Source organism: Eschrichtius robustus, chromosome 11 (genome assembly GCF_028021215.1).
Source record: "Eschrichtius robustus isolate mEscRob2 chromosome 11, mEscRob2.pri, whole genome shotgun sequence".
Taxonomy (NCBI): domain Eukaryota; kingdom Metazoa; phylum Chordata; class Mammalia; order Artiodactyla; family Eschrichtiidae; genus Eschrichtius; species Eschrichtius robustus.
In genome coordinates, this window is record NC_090834.1 from 70,525,055 (window position 1) to 70,546,555 (window position 21,501).

At 47.8% G+C, this 21,501-nt stretch overlaps 1 protein-coding gene across 10 annotated transcripts in view; it reads left to right on the plus strand.

Annotated features, from left to right (window-relative positions):
* TEAD1 (TEA domain transcription factor 1) overlaps window positions 1-21,501 on the plus strand; it is a 264,283-nt gene that overhangs the window by 202,175 nt on the left and 40,607 nt on the right. For 7 of the 10 annotated variants that reach the window (XM_068554725.1, XM_068554722.1, XM_068554723.1 and 4 more), the window contains 5 exons: window positions 2,999-3,010; window positions 3,788-3,922; window positions 5,055-5,101; window positions 6,008-6,069; window positions 7,048-7,172. In XM_068554725.1, coding sequence (XP_068410826.1) covers window positions 2,999-3,010; window positions 3,788-3,922; window positions 5,055-5,101; window positions 6,008-6,069; window positions 7,048-7,172 — 381 coding nt within the window. The remainder of the gene's footprint in view (window positions 1-2,998; window positions 3,011-3,787; window positions 3,923-5,054; window positions 5,102-6,007; window positions 6,070-7,047; window positions 7,173-21,501) is intronic. The other 3 variants (XM_068554716.1, XM_068554721.1, XM_068554720.1) reach the window with 1 other exon arrangement.

The window sequence follows — 21,501 nt, forward strand, 5'->3', positions numbered from 1 at the left end:
GTTTGGATGGATTAGCGACCCCCCCCACCCCCCTTTATTCTGGGGGTGGGTGGTGATGATCGAGTGGAATGTTTAAAAGTCCAGGATATTAGACTAGAATGACACAGAGAAGCCATTTACTCAGGTCTGACACTGAGAGTTATAATTTCTTCAAAGCCAGGCATGTATCTCTAGGCTGAAAATGACAATTTAGAGAACCTTCCGTTGAAATCTCTCAGCTCGGTGTCCTTCTGTACTCCCATTTCAGGATAAGTAGGCCCACAGCCAGTCTCTCAGTTCTGATTTCGAGATCTCCCTGGTGGTGCTTATTATCTGCAGGGTTACTTTAGATTTTAAACAAAAAATTTTAATCTTAATTTTCCATCGTATATCATAGATAGAGGGGAGATGTTATAAAATTAAATGAGTACGCCGAATGTCACCACTACAAAAAGAGGGAAATATCTGGTGTAGACATCTTAGTCCATTTGTAGAAAATTGCCTGTTCTCAAATAGGTAGGTCAAATAGGTAGGTCAAGTACAGAAAGGTAGGTCAAGTGCAGATGAAATTTCCTCTCTGCACTTGGCTTTCTCTCTATTAGGACAGGTGGCCAAGAACTGCCCAAATTTTAACATCCTGCTGTCTTTTCACTAGTGGTTTTTCAGCTATATGTATTAAGATGTATTTGCTTATAATGGATGTCAAACTATAAATACTTTTAGAGTCAGAAGACCTTTAGAAAATAAAGTACAACTCTTTCCTTTGTAGTTGAAGAAAATTAGAGTGTTAGGTGATTTGCCCAAGGTAATACAGCCCATTAATGTCAGGTGGAGGGCAGGTTTGGAACCAGGTCTCCAGACTCCCCAGCACGTACGCCTTTTACTGGCATAGAGCAAGTTGGTGTGCTCGAAGCAATTGATTTGCTCTTCTGCTTCTGAACTTCTGTTTTCATTTGGGTACCTGGTGGAATGCTGGGTAATAAGAGAGTCAAACCTGACTTTATTTAACAAAAGAAAAAGACCGTATTCTGAAGTGTCTGGAGCTATGTGACATAAACAGCAAAGGTGATGACTTTTCTCCTTTCCTCATTGACTGATTACCCTGTTAGAAAAGAAAAGTATCAAACTTCCGTGAACGTTTTGAAGAACTTTTCAATCAGCCTAGCAGAGGGAAACATCTCAAGCAACTCTAATAGAGTAAGAGTGGGTTGTGGAGATGTAGGTACTTATTTCCATGTGGACCTGGACTTAATGATTCCTGGTCACTGCACCCAAGTGTGCACAAACGCGCTCTGTATTTGGGCAAGCAGAACCGCCCCTGTCATCAGCATTTCATAAACACAGAAGTCTCAGGTCTGAGAGAGGCCCCATGATGTACTTTTGGAATAGAGCCAAGCCCACGGCTCTTTTGTAGTTTTTCCGCACAGTCTGCGTCAGCCAAGCAGGCAAGCAGCCTGGGCTGCCATTTTCTCAGCTCCCCCCACCTGGGCCCTGGAGAGGTTGTAAGGCTTGTAGCTCGTTGGGGAAGGCATCTGTGGTTATACCTATGCCATTCCTTCGGTTTCCTTGAGGGTATTGATATCCTTTTATTAAGGGTTACATGACTTGGGGGCTGGAGTCCAAAGTGACTGGTCCAAAGAGAAACCCATGAGCTTGTATTGATGTCAAGGTGCTCTTGACAGAGAAGGAAGGAAGTGTGACTGCGCCAGGTTTCCTGTTCATTATACCAGGGTTACCCTCTGAGGGGAGGGTGGGGCAGGTGGCAGGTGGAACTGCAGGACCAGCTAAGGGTAGACTGATGGGCACTGAGATCTGTATGTGTCAGGCTCAGTTTGGCTGTAGGGCATTTGCACACACACAGTCAGTTTATCATAAAATTCTACTGACTTCAAAATTTGTCTTTTTTCCTGGCATTTCAGTGTCTGAAATGTTTCGGGCCTTTAAAAAAAAGTTACCAGAGAAAGCTGGCTTCAGGTTAGAACGTTCAGCAGATTAGCAAATGGAGCTTCAACTCGAAGAATGCCATCTGACCAGAGGCAGCAAAGGCATCACTTCAGTCTCTGGGGACCAATAATCCTGCAGGCATCCGGAGCCCTCATGGTGTCATTCAGCTGCAGCAGTGCCCTTACAGATACTCATTATGACCATGTGTATCCCCGAATAGCTGTTAGATGAGGCTCGTTTTTTTAGTTGTATCCCTGAATAGCTGTTAGATGAGGTTCGTTTTTTCAGTTGAGAGCCAGAGAAGTGTATAAAATATAAAATTTTATGCAAACGTTAGGCTCTTTTTCAAGGGTTAATATAAGCTTTTTGAAAATACACATGGTGCTCCTGGCAGTTACTGGGCAAAGTGGTGTCTCTACCTTGGGACCACCTGATTGATCTTCCTTAGAACCTTCTAGTACTTGTAGGCTTTGATTTTTTTTTTCCCCCCTCCTTTTGGCCTTGCCTTTGGCGCCTCAGCATGTTTATTCATCACCTTTGGGTAAATCTGTAAACACTGAAGCCACCTCTCAGCTGGTACTCAGTGTCTTAGCCTGAAGCTTCCCTTGACCTTCACTCTCTGTCTGAACTCTGAATGACAGCTGGGGAGAGCGCTCTTTTTACTCTGATGTCACCATTTTGCTCCAGCTTTGATGGAGTCCGGGCCTGGGATAGCGTGTATAGACCTTCTGCAAGCAGCCAGGACCCTCGACATGTTTACTGAGTGTGAAGCCCTGCCCCACCATCAGGGCCTGTCCCACACCAGGGGCCTGACCATTTCTCCACCTGTACTGGGGAAGCCTCAGAACCAGCTCAAAGGAGTTGGGAGTTGCGGTTGTTGATAATTGCCCTTCTAGATAGTTACCTGGGTCACACATTTCTCCTAAAATGTGGAAAAAAAAACCCACGCTCCTACACATTTTATTGTACCCAAGTATCATGTGTTTGTATACGTATATATTTTTTAACTAAGAAGAAGAATAACCCTGCCTTTGTAACGCAATCCTTTTAACAAATTGTTTATTGTTGTATCCAGGTAACAAGCATGGTAAGTATTTTCACCAAATTGAGTATTCTGTACTTTAGCTGTGCTTGGCAGACTTTTTGGCTAGCTGTGTGTTATCAGCCTTGGCTTTTTTAGAAAAGACCCTTTTAGGAAAAGGGGAAACCACTTACCTGGTAGCATCCCCTGTGTCCTTGGCTATAGGAAAGAACCCGTCTAGCCTTTGACGCAGGCGGGGATACCTGAGAAAGCATGCCCCCCGCCAGCATGCTGCTTGGCCCCGTCATCGCCCTGCCTCATCGCCCCGCCGCCCCGCTGCTTCTCAGCCTCCCCACCAGGTGTGTGCCAGGGCTCCCAGGCCGAGCACACAGACGGGCCTCCCAGCACTCTGCGATGGTCCTACCCCAGATCCACAACCACGCCTCTTCTCTCACCCTCCTCCCATCTGTGTGCTTGAAAGCAGGGCGTTTTTTTCCCTCTCCTTGAGTCTGTTAAGTAATTGGAGACATCTCCCTTTGGAAGCTGGAAAAATAAATACATTGTCCACTCTTCTCAGAGGCTTCCCATTCTGTTGGAAAATGGATTAAAAATTTTTTTCGTTTTAAACCTTGCTACTGGGTGTTCTCAGTAAACGTTCAGAGTTACAGTAGGTTGAGTGTGTTTTTAGCCTTCTGGCTGTGTTTATTTATCTGTGCATGTTTGCTTTTTTGGCCTTTTTTTGTGGCTCTGTATTTTAGTCCCTGTGCTCATGGCTGTGCCTGTTTAAGCTGCCCGGTAGCCATGTGTTGTGTATTAATTCTGTGTGTCACTGTCACCTTCAAGGATCAGACTGCAAAGGATAAGGCCCTGCAGCACATGGCCGCCATGTCGTCAGCCCAGATCGTATCAGCCACTGCCATTCACAACAAGCTGGGGCTGCCAGGGATTCCACGCCCCACCTTCCCGGGGGCACCGGGGGTAAGTCATGAGCTGGATCCATAATGATGGCCCCTGAGCGCACGGGGTCCACATGGCCAAGCACAAAGCCATCCACCTGGCACTTCTTGTTAATTGGGTCAGGTGTAAGAGAGGGTAAGGACCATTTTGTGGTGCCCTGTTGCTGGGTGCAAAATGGTGAAAGAAAGCATGGAGCTAGGGAGAGGGAGGGGGGAGAGTAAGAGAGGGAGGAGAGGGAAGGAGCTTAGTCCCTGAAGACATGGAATTAAGTATCACTTTTTTGGTGCCCTTCCAGGTTGTTATCTGCCTCTTCAGCTCTATCTTTTTAATCCTGGCCCTTGGTCTCTGTTCCTGTGTCCTCAGGGTCACTTTATGGCAACTAACCCCTAAAGGGACAGAAGTATTCTATTATCATTTTCATTTTGCACCTGCCAAGGGCTGAGAAGCTTAATGTTATGATCTCATTTAATCCTCAAAATAATCTTAAATGCCTCTTACTGTTATTGCCATTTTACAGATGAGAAAACTGGAGTTAATTAGTAACAAAACAAGAGTTTGGGTAACTTGATCATAATCACATGGTTAGCGATGTCAGGACTCAAACCCAGGGCTCTCTGACTCCCTTGACATCCTACTGCCTTTCCAGCAGGCCGCCAGTCAGCAGGCACCAGAAAGCTCAGGAAAGCTCACAGCAAAGGAGGCGTCTCTACTGCTGCTCCAGGCTCCTGGCCTCTCGTTCTGACCTATGTCCTCTCCTCGTGCTGGGAGCTGTGGAGGCACATGTTACACAGGAAACATTTCAGAATGGAGGGAGGAGGAGAAGGGTGGGTGGGCACATGGGTAAAGCAGTCAGATGACATATTTTTGAACCCTCTGCAGTGCACCCAGATTTCAGTTGGGTGTCAGGTGAACGCTGAAGAGCTCTGCCTAGTCCCTGCCCTCCGGGAGATTTTCTGGAAGAAAAGCCAGAGGGAGCTGTAGGTTGCAATCTTCTGCAGGGCAGCGACCATATCTGCATTTAGGGAAGGTCACTTTGCAGCTGGTGGATGATCTGAACCCACTGTCTTTAGCAAAGATTACAGTGCATAGACATCCTGAGCAATGCTTTGAGGTGACCTCATAACCCTGAAGCTTTTTGCATTTTGCCTTCCAGTTCTGGCCGGGAATGATACAAACAGGACAGCCTGGATCCTCACAAGAGTAAGTTTGAGGAGGGGCCAGCAGTGACAACTAGGGGCTGGTCACAGCCCACCCCGGGTAGAGGTTTCCTGGCACCAGACTGCCTGCAGGCTTGGAGGAGAAGGGAGATTTAACCTGAGATCACTGAAGTCATCCTCCATTGTTATCTACTGAGGCAAATAGCAGGAAAGAGACCGCTCAGATCCGGGAGACGTGTAAACACCTCACTCCCACCTTAAGTATTAGTGGTCGTGCAGCTGGCAACAGGAGGAGGGTCTCCATCCCTTCATGGCTTTGGCGGGCAGAGCCTGGGGTCCTCCTGAAAGTGCTTGCTTGAGAGAGGGCAGTGGAGGTGATCCTATATATAGCCCATTGTATTCCGGCTTTCCCTGTAGTGGGGGCAGCTAATAGAAAATCCTACTGATGCTTTGAGGGCAAGGGAAGCAAGCTCAGTAAGCTGGAAGATAAGGGCAGTCTAGGGATAAAAGCAGAAAGGAACTCCTGCCCATATATTCTCAAAAGAACTAGAGCTATTTGGCCCAGAGAAGGAGAGCCTGAAACGTGTCCCAATCCTTGCCTGGAAATGGTGACCACTGACCTCGGTCTCTGCAGGGATCAGAAGAGAGGTTCAGAGGTAGATATCACAGCACGTGCAAGGCAGGCTGACGTCTGTCCAGCTCGTCCCCCGGAACTGGCATGAGGCTTGGTGGTTTGGTCCCCAGCAGCCTGCTGGCCCGTCTCAAACGGACAGCATACCTGGGTCTCTGTCTTGGCAGAGGTCTGCCTGGGCTGTGCTACCACCTGCAGACAGGGAACTTTACAGTGGCGGGCCCCCAGGTGGGTCCTTAGCCCTGGGAGGCCAAGGCCAGGGGGAAGTAGCCGCTGCTGCAGTCGTGGTTTCTGACACTCTCCGTCCTCTGTCTCCAGCGTCAAGCCCTTCGTGCAGCAGGCCTACCCTATCCAGCCAGCGGTCACAGCCCCCATTCCAGGTGAGTCTCTGCGGGACCCTCTTGCTTTGTTCCACAGCTGCACACCCTCCCTCACTTGCAGAGCCATGGACGCCCCCTTCTCGCCGGCACCCTCCTTAAGGCAGGGCTAGCCCGGAGCTCAGGAGGGTCGGGGGGTGTCCCCTCCCAGGTCCTGATTCGCCTCGGTCATCTCTAGAGAGCTCTTCTGATGGGCTTTTAAAGAAACAGGAAGCCTGATCACTTTCACTCAGGACCCTGGGTCATCCTTGGAAGGGGAAGTTGCTGTGGTTCCTCCCTCGTCATAAACAGGCCACGTCGGGCAGTCCCAGTCTTGAGGGCAGATAGGGTTTTACTCACCCTTTCTCAGAGAAGTGCGTTTCAAGTCCGAGCACGCTTTTTTAAAGGAGCGCTTACACGGAAGCCCAACCAGAAACTGGGGACCCAGCCGGCCCGCCTGCCTCCCGCTGCACGCATGCGCAGAGGCTCAGTGGGACTCTCTCCGTTAGAGACTCCCCAGGCTGCCGTGCATTCGCTCGTCGCCCTCTGCTCCGACACCACGGAGCATTGCAAGAGAGTATTCCACAGTGCTGGTGACTGCAGCCTTAGGGAAGGAGATGGTTGAGCACAGGAGGTCTTTGTCGCCTGCCTTTCCTGTCTCACAGGAGATCTTGGCCAGCACCTGCTTCCACTCTTCATCACTCTTGCCGTGGTCCCCAGCGAGGCCCCTTTGCCCAGGATTAGGTGTCCTCACGCCACAGCCCTTAACCTGAGCTGGCGCCGGCTTTAGAAAGAGCCGCCACGTGCATTGCGCTTCTCCGGCTGGCCCTGCCTCTGGGCTCCTCCGCCAGAACCCACCACTGCCTGGCTCAGCTCCACCCCTGACTCTGGTGGACGGGCCTGTTGGCCTTTCCTCCTGGTAGGGCCCTGCCCCGGGGTTGGCCTGAGGCCCGAGGGGAGGTGAGCGGCCAGGTTGAAGGTGACGATCGATCGGTATTTCAGGGTTTGAGCCTGCGTCAGCCCCAGCTCCCTCGGTCCCGGCCTGGCAGGGCCGCTCCATTGGCACAACCAAACTCCGCCTGGTGGAGTTCTCAGCTTTCCTCGAACAGCAGCGAGACCCAGACTCGGTGAGTGTGCCCGGAGAGGTGTGTCCTGAACCCAGGGTTTGCCCCTCTTTCCCTGCCTTCAGGCCTGACAGGTAACCTGTGTGAAGCAGACCTGGGGGAGGATAGCGGAACAGCCCTTCAATTAAGTGAAAAGGTATTTCTGTTGAGAAAATATGTGGAACTTTAGAGCTAAATGGTTATGGATGCTGTGGACTGCAAACTCCAAGGATTCCTGGAGCTGTAGCGAAGGACCTTAACAGGCTCTTGCATGTGGTAAAATGTAACATGTTTTGAGCCCTGCCCTGTGGCTGGTGCTGTGTACAAAGCTTATAGATAGGATCACATTTTACCCTCACAAAACCCCATAAGGGTAGGTGCTCTGTGGTACATGAGAAAACAGAGAGGTTAAATAATTTCCCTAGAGCCACACAGTTAATATCTGACGGATTAGAGATTCAAACTCATGTCTTTAAAACTCAAGCCTAAACATTTAGCCATTATTCTATACTTCTTTTCAAAGCTGTGTCTTCTCAAGATAACAAGTTACTACCTTCTGAAGGAGAAGTAACAGAGTAGTACTTTAGCAATTTGAAGTAGAATGTGATGCATTATAATACCATAAATACCAAGAACATTGGCATCTGGACTCTATTTGTCGCTTTTCTTCCTTCCCATTTCCCCGCCCCATCTACTGCCCGTCATCTCCCTGTTTCTCAGCCAGGCCCACCATTTCCCCTGCATATGTGAGCCTCCCTTCTTTCCCACCCGGCAAGCCCAAGACCCTTTCTTCCCTCCCACTCCTTGGCTGTGAGTATGAGCATTGCATCTGTGTGTGGGTGAGCCCAAGGCAAAAACTAAAGAAGTCATGAGTTTGTCTTTGGGAGCTTTACCAACTCCTTTCCATATTTTGTACCTCACCCCACCCTGCTGATCTCGGGGGCTACCAAAAGCACACAGGTGCCATGCTCTCTGGGTATTTGCCGCCTTGCTGTCCTGCTGTTACCAGGAAAAAGCATCATGAATGAGTTCACCGTCTGTTGTAAGTAACTTGGATACGAACATCTGGAGGTGACCTCTCCCAGGAGTATTTGTACTTTGGCTCGCTGGAAAGCCTCTGATGGTAGGATGGGGGAGATCCCACGGGTAGAGGGGTTTCCACCAGCCATCACCAGAGTGGAGACTCTGGAACCCACATGTGGCCCCCTGACATTTCTGTCTATGAATTGTGAATGCTGGGAGCTGGTGGAAAAATAGAGCCTGCTCCAAAATTCGGAAAAAATGAAGAAAGAGATGTAGAGTAGGTCATTGGGCCCATTGAGGCAGGTAAAGGAAAATGAGATTATTGAGAACAGGGACGAGAAGGCCACCTGGATCACTCTTCTCTAGTGTCTGAGTGGCTTTACAAGAAGGGTGATGGTGAGAGATTAAACCCCTGTCTGTGGGAGCATTGAAATAAACAACCAAAAAGATTACCTTCCTGATTCTTTTCTTCCTCTTCTGTCTGAGAAGTGTAGATGGTTCTTTGGCTGAAGGCTGGGCTTTGGCCCAGATTGTGCTTCTGCTTTCTGTAACTTTTGTTTGTATGACACCTCATTGCTCACAGAGTACGTTGTCGTTGGTTATCTCATTTTGTCCTCAACGTGCTGGTGAACTGGATTCTTTTTTTCCCCATTGTACAGATGAAGAAACTGAGGCCCAGGCACATTAAATGACTTAGGATATTTAGCCAATAAGCAGGAGGACCAGGAGTTCAGATCTTCTGTTTCCGTGTGCTCTTTTCACTACTGTGAACCACCACCAATTGTGAAGGTCTCTTGGATTGTGTATTCAGTCTGTGTATCTCCTGTATGAGCAAATCTCTCTCTTTGCTTGTGACCATTTTTTTAAGGAACAGAACTCCAAGACATTGGGAAGCAGAAGTCCCAAGATGTTAGTTGTTATCCTTGCTACAAGACTCAATATATATGTTTTATCACAAAAAAAAAACAATTTTTTTTTTTTTTTAATTTAAAAAGCCTATGGCAGCCCCCTCACATTGTAACTGTCCTCCTCAGTTATGGACCTGTTGGAATAACAGGTCCGGTTGGAATAACAGAATGACCTGTTCCTCTTTTTCCTGTTGTTGGTGTTAATTGGGCTGCACACTGTGAATCACCGACAGATTCATTCAGTCCATTCTATAAACATTTATGAGCACTTGCATGTTCAGGGCGCTGTACCGAGGAGGGGCCGGCCCAGTGCTGCACAGCCAGCCACTGACTCTGCCCTTGGTGCGGGGGTGGGGGGGCGGTGACGTCTAGTAGCGGAGGCACACGAGGCGATAGTCACACATGAGGCCGCTGCAAAGTGTGGTGACTGCTGGGGAGGGAGAACACTGGATGCTGTGAATGAGGGGCAGGGAACCGGGCAGGCTTCGTCAAGGAAGCAGCCCTCATGCCAAGAGGTAGAGCATCGATATGGGCAGGGATGGGTAAGGGAGAAGAGCATTCCAGAGGCGATGACTGATGTAGATAAAGCAGGAGGTGAAAGCTGGTGAATAGTTTAGAAAGGCAGGGCCCACCAAGTCCTTGGAATAGAGTCCAGAGATACATGTTTCATGTATGTTCAGGATTACACTTAAGGCTCTGAACGGTTCGCAGTTTGCAGGGCAGAAATAGAGACACAGATGTAGAGAACAAACGTATGGACACCAAGGGGGAAAAGTGGCGGGGGGGGGCGGTGGGATGAATTGGGAGATTGGGATTGACATATATACACTAATATGTATAAAATGGATAACTAATAAGAACCTGCTGTATAAAAAAAAAAATAAAATTCAAAAAAAAAAAGAATCTGAACGGTTCAACTAGATTTGACCTTTTACTGATGAATGAACAAACAGGTTTGGCTCTTCAGCTTAGACTCTAACACGTGACTTTAATGGTGACAGATGTGGTAAACTAGAGAGTGAATTTCCAGAGTAGCAGGGACTTAAGGGAGACCACCCTGGACTGAGGACCAGGCAAACTAGATTCTCCTCTTGGCTTTGTTGCTCCCCAAGTGTGCCTTATGTCCTCTTGGGCGACAGTACAGGCAGAAAAGGGTTCAGACCTGGCCACAGCCATTGACTAACGATCTCTCCAAGCCTCTTCTATTGAAAGAAATAGAAATACCTACCTCGTAGGGCTGTGATAAGGATGAGAAAAAAATCACACTGCACCAAGCTCATTAATTTATTTGCTTGGTTTTTGCCAGCACTACCCATAGCCCCATGATTCCAGTGAACCTAAGCCATTGCAAAGACGTAGGGGGAAATGTGTGTACATGTCTGTATGTAGACAAAGATTTGCAGAATCCAAAGTTGAATTTGTTTAGAACCTTAAATTATTTGTCACTTTGTTGGCTTCCTTATCAAATTAACATGCTTAATGTTTGATGTTAAATTTTAAGGATAGTATATCCAAATTTGTTTAAATGTACCAGGTGAGTTTATTTTAGATGGCTTTAAATTTTCCTATAGTTGGAAGTCTGAGAGCCAAAGAAACCACTCACGTGCTACATGTTTTTTCAATGTGACCTTGGACCTCAAGGGCCTTTACATGTTCATTGTTACAGCACCTTATGTTTGCAATATAAAGCACATATTATATAATTTGAGAGGCTGGTGCTTGAGACTTGTCAGAATGCTTCTTTTAAGTAATCTTGTGAATTCTCCCCCATTTCAATTAGTCAGCCACCTCTTTTAGTCCCAGCTATGCTGGAAATTCACTCTTCAGTTTACCACGTGTCACCTGCTACCACTAAAGATTCTTCACAATTCTGCCACCCCTACCAGCAGTAGTACCGGTGATAGCCAGCACTGTCTTACCCAACTCTATGACATAGCCTGCCCAGTATTAGGCAGCCAGCTGACATTGGAAATGGGATTCAGATCCAGGTCTGTCGATTCCATATCCTGAGACCTGTAACCAAAGGTTGTCAGGTCCGTTTGTATCTGATGTGAGTACCTGTAGCCAGCCGTAATCTACAAGGAGCTAAGGGAAGACTAATCTGGGGGATGAGCGCCCCCTGCTGGCTCTGCATCATGTGTAAACCAGACATTTCCCGGAGTCGGTGGTTGTTTATATTGGTGGAGAACCAGCAAGTCGGTCCCTCTGTTACCTTTGGCTCCACTAGAAGCTAAGAGAAAAACAGCAGAGGGTGAAGAAAGGAAGATCTAAAAAACAAAGACTATTTTAGAAGTGGTTAGTAATGCTTGAAAGTACACTTTCTACGCGATTTCAGTGTTGCGTATCAAAGGACTTTGGGTGTTAAGTGCAAGATCCTCCACCCAGGGTGGGCTTTTTAAAAGGGCCTTGCCTGTAATCAGGGCCCAGTTCCTGGAGACCTGAAGCAGCTGCTCCTTTAGAGAAATGAAAACCCGGCCTTGGTGAGCTGTAAGCTGAATCCCGTGTGTGCATGCAGAGTGGTTTTCCTGATAAAGCCTAACGGGATCCTTCTGCCTGCTCCCTGGGGCAGGGCAGGTTCCTCCAGCCGCCCCGCAGCTCAGCCACATGTTCCCAGGCAGAGGTTGTGTATTTAATGCCTACCGTGATCTGGATTCCAGAACAAGCAGGGCTGTGAGCAGGAAGAGAGTGTGTGAGTTCAGTTAGGTAGGAGTTACACAGCCAGAGAAAAGCAAGCTTTGGGATGGAGAGGGCGGGACAGGAGATTATTCTCTTTAGATTTTGAAGAAGCAGTATCTTGGGGAAGAAGTTCCATGATGTGGTGCAGGAGCACACCTGACCAGGGAGACACCTCCGCTAGTTGCAGCCATCACGATAACCTCCAGCATTGGCTGAGCTGTTTCCCAAGCACTGCGTGCCAAGCATTTGACACAGGCACTGTTCTTATGTCCCGTCTCTCAGCAGTGGAACGGAGGCTCAGGAGCATTAAGGTACATTATCAAGTTCTACTGCCAGGAAATGGCTGTACCATGGTTTGGCTCCCCTTTGTATATTCACCATGTCACTGTACTTTTGAAGAAATTAAAAAATCACTCAGATGCAAAAACGGCTGCCCTTCAAGGTCTGAGCTCCCCAAGCACAGCCTGGATGTAGCAGGCCCTTCACACGGGGGCAGCCAGTGAAGGAAGGTGATCGGGACGTTTTGGAGAAAGAAAAGTAAGGACACTTGATTTGGGCTTCACAGGAGGAGAGAATTCCTGAATGATGCCCAGGCTTGGACGATGGCAGTTCCTCAACCAGAAGGTGAAGAGTTTTGCTGCCTGGAATGACCTGGCCCCTTATCTTTATTTCTGAGTGGCTCGAACAGCCTAAAAGCATGGAACTTCCCCAGTGCGGGGAGTGAGTCAGCAGTCTTCACAGCCTGAGGGAACCTGAGTTCTCCCCTCTGGGGGGAGTCTTGTCCCTCAAGTTCTGCAGATATATTCTGCAGACAGCCTGATTCTTTTCCATACAGGCAGTTGGTTAAATGTGGGCCCCAAGGATGATTTCATGGTTTTATATAGCTTCTTTCAAAGGCCTAAATTCACAGATCAACTGAAATTCCTTTGTCAGATCTCACAAATCCTGACTTTGGTTTGGAAAATGTGACCAGTGCAACTCTGAGGAAATAGGACATTGATGAGGGCCGTGGCAGAAAGAAGAGTCAGTTGTTTTGTATGGGAATTCAATTGGAGAAGTAAGATCAGAAGCAAGGTTTAGATTCCAGATTGCCAGGAGGATCCTCACCTATATCCTGGACGGAGTGGAAGAGGGCAAGTTCTCTCTGAAGAAGCTTCCAAGTCCTGCAGTGCCTGCTAAGGGGGTCACTACATCTCCGAGCGGGGTTGTGTGTTCATGGGAAACAGCTCTTTGGGGAGATTTGGTTTCTGGTCCTTCAGAAAAGAGACTCTTTCTCTCCCCCAGTTCATGGCTTGTGTGTGGCTCTCATTAATAGTTAACCTGCATCCTAGCATCTGTGTAGCTCCCTAAGGCTCACACAGAACTGTCATGTTTCCTGTTTCGTGTGACCTCACACTGACCCGTGAGATGAGCAGGCCAGGTGACATCTCTGTTCAGATGAGGACACCACAGCCCAGAAAGTTTAAGCAACTTGGCTCAGGCCACACAGCTCAGAAACAGCAGGGCCTGGCTTCTAACCCATGGGTTCTTAATGTACGCATCACATATTTGAATAAATGGTCAGAAAGCACATTTGGCCTTGCAGGTCCTCAGGAGGACTGCAGCGGGTCTGACGGTTGGCTGTGCTCAAATGTTCATGCTTCTCCCTGCTTTTTCTCATACGTGTTACCCCGTGTGGTCTTCCAGTAGGACGTGGGACATGGAGTGTTCTCCAGTGCTGGAGGTGACAGGTCACTGTGGTGGGGTGTGGCCTTTCCCACCCTGTCCTGCACGACTGCCAAGCTGTGCTGTCAGCTGATGCACGCCAGCTGCACCCTCGTAGCAGCAGCGGGTGGTTCACTCTCCATGTCTGAGCTTCTCTGGACGCTCACCCTCTTTATTCATGACCATTTGGGGATGAGGCAATTGAAAGCATCTGGAAATCTGGGTTTTATAGACATTTCACAGAGGCCCAGCCAGGCTCCAGCTGCTTTCCTTAGCGGGTCAGCCGCCGCCCTACCCGCCTGCCTTCCTGGTCGCTGTCCCTGTACTCAGCCAGTGGGCCTTAACAGCTGCACTTGTGTGGGGAAGACGCACTTCTTTCTAAGAAAACAGCAGCCGCCCTATGGAGATTGTGGTGGAAGTGGGAGGTGGGGTGAGGGGCTGCATCCTGGTGTGAGATCCAGGAAGGAAGGACCGATTCGTTCCTTGTTTCTTGTGTTCAGTGATGTTTCTTTCTGGGAAGAGCACAGGGAAGGGAGGAAGCAGCACCGGGGGGCCAAGTACCCAGAACAGGGCTGGTGCCTCTGGACCAGCTAGCTGAGGAGAGAGCCTGCTGGAGCGTGAGCCCAAGCAAGCTCCTCCCCCCAGGGACTGAAGACACAGGCCACTTTCCGTGGCTCAGTCCTGCAACCACTCCCTGTCCCTGCAGGGCCCAGGGGCCGTCACAGGTTGCCCAGGCTGCGCTGGGGGTGTCTGAGCAGACTGTCCAGGCAGGAAAATAACAGGAAGCAAATGTAGGTGATTTGTCCTTGTTCTGTTTCAACTTGTACATTAGCATCCCTTGACATGAGTTATTTGTCTTGGTTTCTTTGAATTCCTAAGTGGATTATAATTTTTCTCCCGGTATTGTTTGACGGCAGTCATTTTTCAAGGTTTTACTGCGTTCTTCAAATACTTGGAATTTTTGGAATAAGTTTAGGGAAAGACCGCCATCTTCAGGTCAGACATTGTAGTGCAACGTTGGGGTGTGTCCAAGGGAGCCTCTCAGATGCCAGGGACCAGCAGATTCTTAGGGCTTTCCCTTTCCTTTTGCATGAAAAGTGAACTGCCTCATCAGAGGGCTCTGGACTAGAACGTATTAGCAGCCCTTTCAAAAAAAAGAGAAAAGAAAATTAAACCCCAGTGGCCACTTTGGGAGTTGCTTGTTCTGGTTTGTCTCATCTGCAGTAATGGGCAACCGCCCAGGCTGCCCTAGCCCCACTTGCGAGGACAGACTTTGCATTCTTCACAGACATGCCTTGGGGGTAGTTCAGGGGCCTGATCCCTCAAGGCCTCGCGCACACGTCACCCCCATCTCAGCTACCCTACAGTACAGTACATAATGGCAGTGTCGGGACAGTAGAAATCACCAGTGTGCCTGAAACTTTCCTCTCTTAATTTCTGCTTTAAATTTTTAGTATTTCCATTTTGTTGCTGTCAGAGGAACAGCCATAGTTTCAAGTAATCTCACCCGAAGTACAGAAACATCGTGATTATTGGGGAAAATAATAATAGCAATGATAATAATAACAAATTACATGCTTGGCACAGCATTGTGGATTTTCCATGTGTGATCTCCTTTAAGCCTCGTGATGCTCCTTCGAGGTAGGTACTATTATTATCCCTGCATTACCGATGTGGAGAGGGCTGAAAGCGCCCCTCCCAGATGACTCAGCTAGGAAGCGGTGCCGGCGCCAGGACTCAGACCCAGACCCTGTCTGCCTCCTGAGTCTGGTGCTCAGCCCTCCTCCCCTGCAGCCTCCCTAAGCAGCAGAGAGAGAGGGAGAGCCAGAGACCAGGAAGGAAAGCGACCTCGACCTCCTCGCAGAACAGCTTTGGAGGAGGGGGAAAGTCCTTTGTTAATCCCCCAGGGTAGCTAAATTACCCTTCACAAGTCATTTTGGGGAGATTTTAGGATTACATTTACCTTTATCACTGTTTACAACTGCTGTGAAGAATAACTGGAGAGATTATAGCAATAAAAAGAGAAAATGAGCATTTCCCCAAGTCAGAATAGAAATCTGTGTATTAAGATTGTGTCAGGGGCTGCTGAGCCACAGGACATCTCAATCCAGGTAGGATTGTGCCGGTGCAACATCAGTCTCTCTGGTGAACCCTGCAGGCAGACAAGGGTCCAAGCTCCTGCTCAGTCATCCTGAGTATTTGAGCCTAGGAAGGCTCTGTGATCTGACCAAGCTCCTTTTAGGTCCAGGGAACTTGTGGCCAACTAGAATGAACATCCTGAAGTATGACTCTTTGTGTTTTTGTTTCCCTTTATAGTTCTTTCCTCACAAAACTCCATGATGTTTCAAGATAGTTTTGGATTGGCGGTTTCATTTAACAAAGTAATAGATGTGCTTCGTGTATAAGCCAGATCACACCCCATGCATGGCCTATGAGGAAGAGCAGCCACCCCCTGCCCCCTTGCCCTGTCTCCCACCCCCGAGTCCCGCTCCTTAGCAACAGCTGCTTGCGGCCTTTTAGTCCTTGCTTTGTATAGTATCTCCGTGTTTCTAAACAACATGCTTCTACTATGTATCTCAATCCATCGATCTGCAGACATTATCTGTGACTTCTTATTGTGGAAGACCAGGACTTAGCTCTCTGAACTTATTAGCACATCCTCACCCGCCCAATATGGTTATATCACAATTTTTGGTTTAATGAACACTCAGTGTTTATATTACAAACCTGTGCAAATTTTGTACACAGCATGGTTAATGTGTAATGTGTTAGAACCATTTTCTTGATTGTAAAACTTGTTTTTTTCTAAGGTTTGTCATTGCCTTTTCATTTGTTCAGTTTTTATATACCTACACAAATTCATCCTCCACATTTCTAACAGAATTCTCAAACTCTTCTCCAGATGGTCAGCTAAGTCAGGGAATCTCTTCAGTCCCTTTAGGAGCCCTCCAGCTCCTCGTCCCCTCTGGGCTGGCTGCTGTCCAGGTCAGCAGCCTAGCTGCGGGCCAGCGTGTTCCTTTCACCTCTCTTCTGGGTTCCGGCCTCGTCTCCCTCTTTTTTGATTTACTCCCTCGTTTCAAAAGAACATATCCTCCTATTGCTACCTGAGAGTAGTTGCAAGGAAGGTCGGTTTTCTGAAACCTGACAAATCTGAGAGTGTGTTCTGTTCTCATATGTGATGGCTAACTTGGTTTTCATCATGGTTTGCACCTTAGGCTTGTGAAGCTTTGTTCACATTTTCAAGGTAAATTCCACATAACGTTCTCCTTGCTAATGAATCACGCTGTATGTTTAGTGCTGGAGAATACGGCCATCCATATGAACAGAGCAGGTAAATGCTGATTGAAGTCATGGGATGTACAGGGGAGGGGATGTTGACTGTCCTTAATCCCAGTCTTCTGTATGAGAATCTTTGAGAACATGTATTGAATGGGCAGCCGATGGTTCTGATTACAGAGGCAATAAGCTGGCTCCGTACAGTCACTCTGTAGGTTCTGTGAAGAGAGGGGCTTTGTACTATCAGCTCATGGATTCCCCTGTGCCCACCACAGTGCCTGGTATATAATGGACCTTAGGTGTGCTGATTTGTTCCACGGAAATCCACAAAAGAAATTTGCAGAGTGAGCACCTTTTCTACTGTTATTGATATGTTGATAATCAGCATATCTACTGAGTGCCTAGGAGACTTTCTTGTAATTGAACAAGCCAGTGTTAACCTCTCTTTTTGATATCAAGGAAATTTAGTCTTAGGCTTTGGTAGACATGACTCATTGACATTCGCCCCATTTCTGCCTGTACATTCCCCACATACTTGGGATTGTTGGTTGTTGTTATTTTTGTTATTTTTGTAAATATTTGTTTTCTGCCATATAGAATAGAACTGCCCTTTTTTGGTTTTGTGTTCCACCTTTAGTTTTGGGGAAACCACCACTGCTGGAAAGAAACTGGGATTTATTTGGGAAGGAGGAAGGGAAGTGAGATATCCACCCTAGTCTTCTTCTCTTATAAGATCTGGCAGGATGGGAAGTAGAGCCTCACCAAATAGTTTTTAGGTTTTAATTTCATTAAAACTTGAACCCAAACATATCAGGTAGACGTCTTCTTTTCAGCCTTCTAGATTTGGGGGCAGAGGGATTCCTCACCTAGCCAGGTTAAATTAAGGAGAGAGGGAGGTCTGTTTGTCCCACTGCTTTGGCCTCCAGGATGCCTTCCTTAGTCCTTTGTATTCTTAGAAACAAAGTCACCTCTTGGCAGGAATAAAGCCACTCAGATGCCAACAGTCAGCGTTTGGTTTCAAGTCACCAGCCTTGGGGAGGCAGTGCCCAATTTCCTTTGGCAAAGACAGCCTGCCCATGCTCAGTTCATTTCAGCCACTTGGGCACTAAGGTAACTCCTCAAAATAGAAACCTCTGAAGACTATCTGATGCATCTGTGAATAATTATGTTTGTCCCGAATTCTAATTTCATTTCTCAGAATTTTGAAAACGCTATTCAGCTTTTTTCTCTTTTCTCAAATCAACTTTCAGAAAAAGTAGATCTGAGTTAGAAGGATCTAGGCATTTATATTTTCTTCTGGAGATGGTGTGGTTGATGTTTGCAGCAAATGCATGGGCTGTGGCGTTGATAGATCCAAGTTTTATTCTTAACTTCAGGACTATTCCTGGGTGTGTGACCTCAGGCAAATCTGTTCATCTCTGAGCTTGTTTCCTCATCTGTAAAAATGATTTTAATAAAATCTGCCTACAGTGTCATTGTGAGGCAGTGACCCTGAGGTCATTGTATAGAGGTCACATATATAGAAAGCACATTGTACAAACACTGAATGGACACAGTTCTCTTTCTTTCTGCAGACACAGGTGAGAGACCCACACCCCGAGCAGCTTGTAACGGGTGGGCCGTAATCAAGGATCTGAACAGTCACGTAGCTTCACAACTTGCTCCCAGCTCTTGGCTTATTTGTGTTTATTTTTCCATTGCTAGGCAGGAGGGATAGCTAAAGTAGGAAAGTTCTTTTGCTTCTACCCCAGGATCTAGTTAATCTCACATAATACACTGCAACAATAGTAATCTTAGCAGCTGTGATTTATTGAACACTTCTTGTATGCTAGGCCCTATGCCGAGCACCCTCTGTGCATTATTTCCTTTAATCTTCCAACCTGTTCTGTATGACAGTCATATATCCCCATTGGACATATGAGAAAACTGAGATTTCAGGTTCTTGTCTGGCTCCAGAGTGCTTTGTACTCAGCACCTTGATTTTCAGCTATACTTTCATGGTCCCCACTGAAGAACGGTCAATTTTACCCTCCGGTCGTTCACCTTCCTGATCTCTGACACCTGGAGGTCCGGGCTGTGGTCCCTGAGTTACAACAGTTTTAACTTCACCCCAGCTCGGATTCCCTGGCCCATGGGAGCTGGCGAGGCAGAAGAGCTGGGAGTGAGGTGTGCTCAGCAGAGAGACTTGGATTCTATTCACAGGTATCCCCAAGGCTCTGCTTGTATTCCATTCTTTCCCGTAAACTCACTGCCTACAGACGCCACAAGAAGTGACAGAAATGGTGCCTCTCAAAGCCGGGTAGGGCTGGGAGCTTGCTGCAAGCAAGGTTTGGATAATAAGGGTTGGGTGATGGACATGCAGACAGCCAGTTGTCTGGATAATGAAGGAGCAATGCCTTTTGCCCTCTGCTCCTGTACTGGTAACTAGAGGACCAACAGAGGGGCCAGGCACGAGGCATCACCTCCTCATGCACCGCCTCATCTCTGAGGGCCTTGCACCAGTGTCTGTGCTCCCAGCTTCACCTGTGTTATTTTTTTCTCCTCCTACCCACTGATGAGACTGGAAGCGCCTTAGCAGCAGTGCCCCATACATTTCTGTGGGCTTTGGTTTGCTTATAACTGAAAAGATGATGTGATGACATTTGAGAAAATTTTAAAAAGATCAGAGGTACTTCACCCCTCCCTATAACCTCACTTCCCTAACATGACAATGGCTTCTACTTTATTTTAAAAGTTTTCTTCCAGCACAGCATATTCTGTTCCCGCGTGGCCGCATCCAGGTCTCAGGCCATCCTGAAATCCACCAGACAGCTGGAACAGAGGCTGGGTCCATGTCAGAGCTTGACGTTCCTCTTTTTCATTTTACCTGATACCTTTTAGGGTTTTGGAAGCCTTGGTAAAGATAGCACTCTGATGTTGAGCAGGAGAGGGACTTAGCCCTCTCCCAGATGGTGCTGGGCCCTGGCCACACTCCCTGTATGTGGGCAGCTGGCACCAGATGGGGTATTGGGCCTCCTGCCCTTCCACGTTGTGGCCAGAGATCCACAGCGTGTGGGTAGCAGGTCATGGGTGAAAACCAGCACTTCCTCAGGATATATTTACAGGGTTTTGTGAGCAAACAAGTTTGGGAAACTTTGAGCTATAGAAAGTTACACAATGTTTCTCTTCCGCAGTGCTTTTAATGTGTTATATTCAGATGAACCTCAAAGGAGAGAGGTTTTGTGAGACATAATAGTAGCTAACATTTATTTAGTGTCTACTGTTTGTTGAATGGAGGAGCTCCAGTAAGCTCTTAATATGCAGTACATCATTTAAACCCTATAGCACTGGGACTTCCCTGGTGGCGCAGTGGTTAAAAATCCGCCTGCCAATGCAGGGGACACGGGTTCAATCCCTGGTCTGGAAAGATCCCCACATGCTGCGGAGCAACTAAGCCCGTGTGCCACAACTACTGAGCCTGCGTGCCACAACTACTGAAGCCTGCGCCTAAAGCCCGTGCTCCACAACAAGAGAAGCCACCACAGTGAGAAGCCTGCGCACTGCAACGAAGAGTAGCCCCCGCTCACCGCAACTAGAGAAAGCCCGCACGCAGCAACGGAGACCCAACGCAGCCAAAAAAATTTTTTTAATAAAATAAAGAAATAAGCAAAAAGATTTAAAAAAACAAAAATAAACCCTATAGCACCGTTGGGAGGTAGGTGCCATCACTGTCCCCATGTTGGAGGCTGGGGGGACTTACCCAGTGTCATCGCTGATTGGCAGTGGGCACAGAGTTTTGTGCTGGAGCAGGCTGAGCGCAGATTCCACCTCAGCCAGTACACAGTACTGCTGGCGAGCAGCTTGGAGCAGCCTTCTTTTATTTGGGACTTCTCATTCCCTACGGAACTAGTGCTTGGAAGGACTCTAGTTGGAGAAATGCCAGCGTAAACTTGAAAAGTGAATAGGGATTGGTGGGCGAATACTGACATGGGTTTCTCTTGTGAACCCTGTTGGGTTCTGAGCTCCCTGGAACCCCTGTACCCCAGATGTCTTTGTGTCACATTAGGCTGGTCTTACTGCCTATTCAGCAGGAGAGGTGGGCATGAGGGGGCTGGAGTATAGAGTTTAGGCCAGTGGTTCTCCGACTTGGCTGCATATTGGAATTCATCAAGGAAGCATTAAACATTACTGAAGCCTGGCCTCATTCTCAGAAATGCCAGTTTAGCCTGAGTGGGACCCAGGCATTGGTGATTTTTAAATGCTCCGTGGTGATTCTGCTGCATCCTGGGTGAGAACCACTGGTTTGCCACACTCCTTTGTGGTCCGGTTACCATATCTTATACCAAAGCAAGGAGAAGAAAGCATTTCCATTTGTTAGTTAAATGACTTACCAGGGTTTTGATTTGTTTGTTTCAGTTTTTGTGAATGAGTGACTGGTCTTTTTTTTACTGGTCCCGTATAGCCCTGCACCATGAATCCTCTCCATGATCTAGACCCATGACTCTAACTTTGCACTGACAGTCACATATTGACCAGCCCTTTTGCAGAAGTTTTAGATTGGTTACTAAGGGGACTTGTGAGACCGACACTCAGCTCTCTTATTCCTGATGGAAGAAGTAGGTGGGTACCATTGTTCAGAGCACTGCATTCATGCTGTTGCTAGGGGAGCTGGAGTGACAAGTGCATTCTGGGTGATGGCGTTGGCTGACCACACCCATACTGCTTATTGGACTTACACTGTAAATAATGGGCTCCAAAGGGTGTCACTGTCATTTTCACTTGAGTCA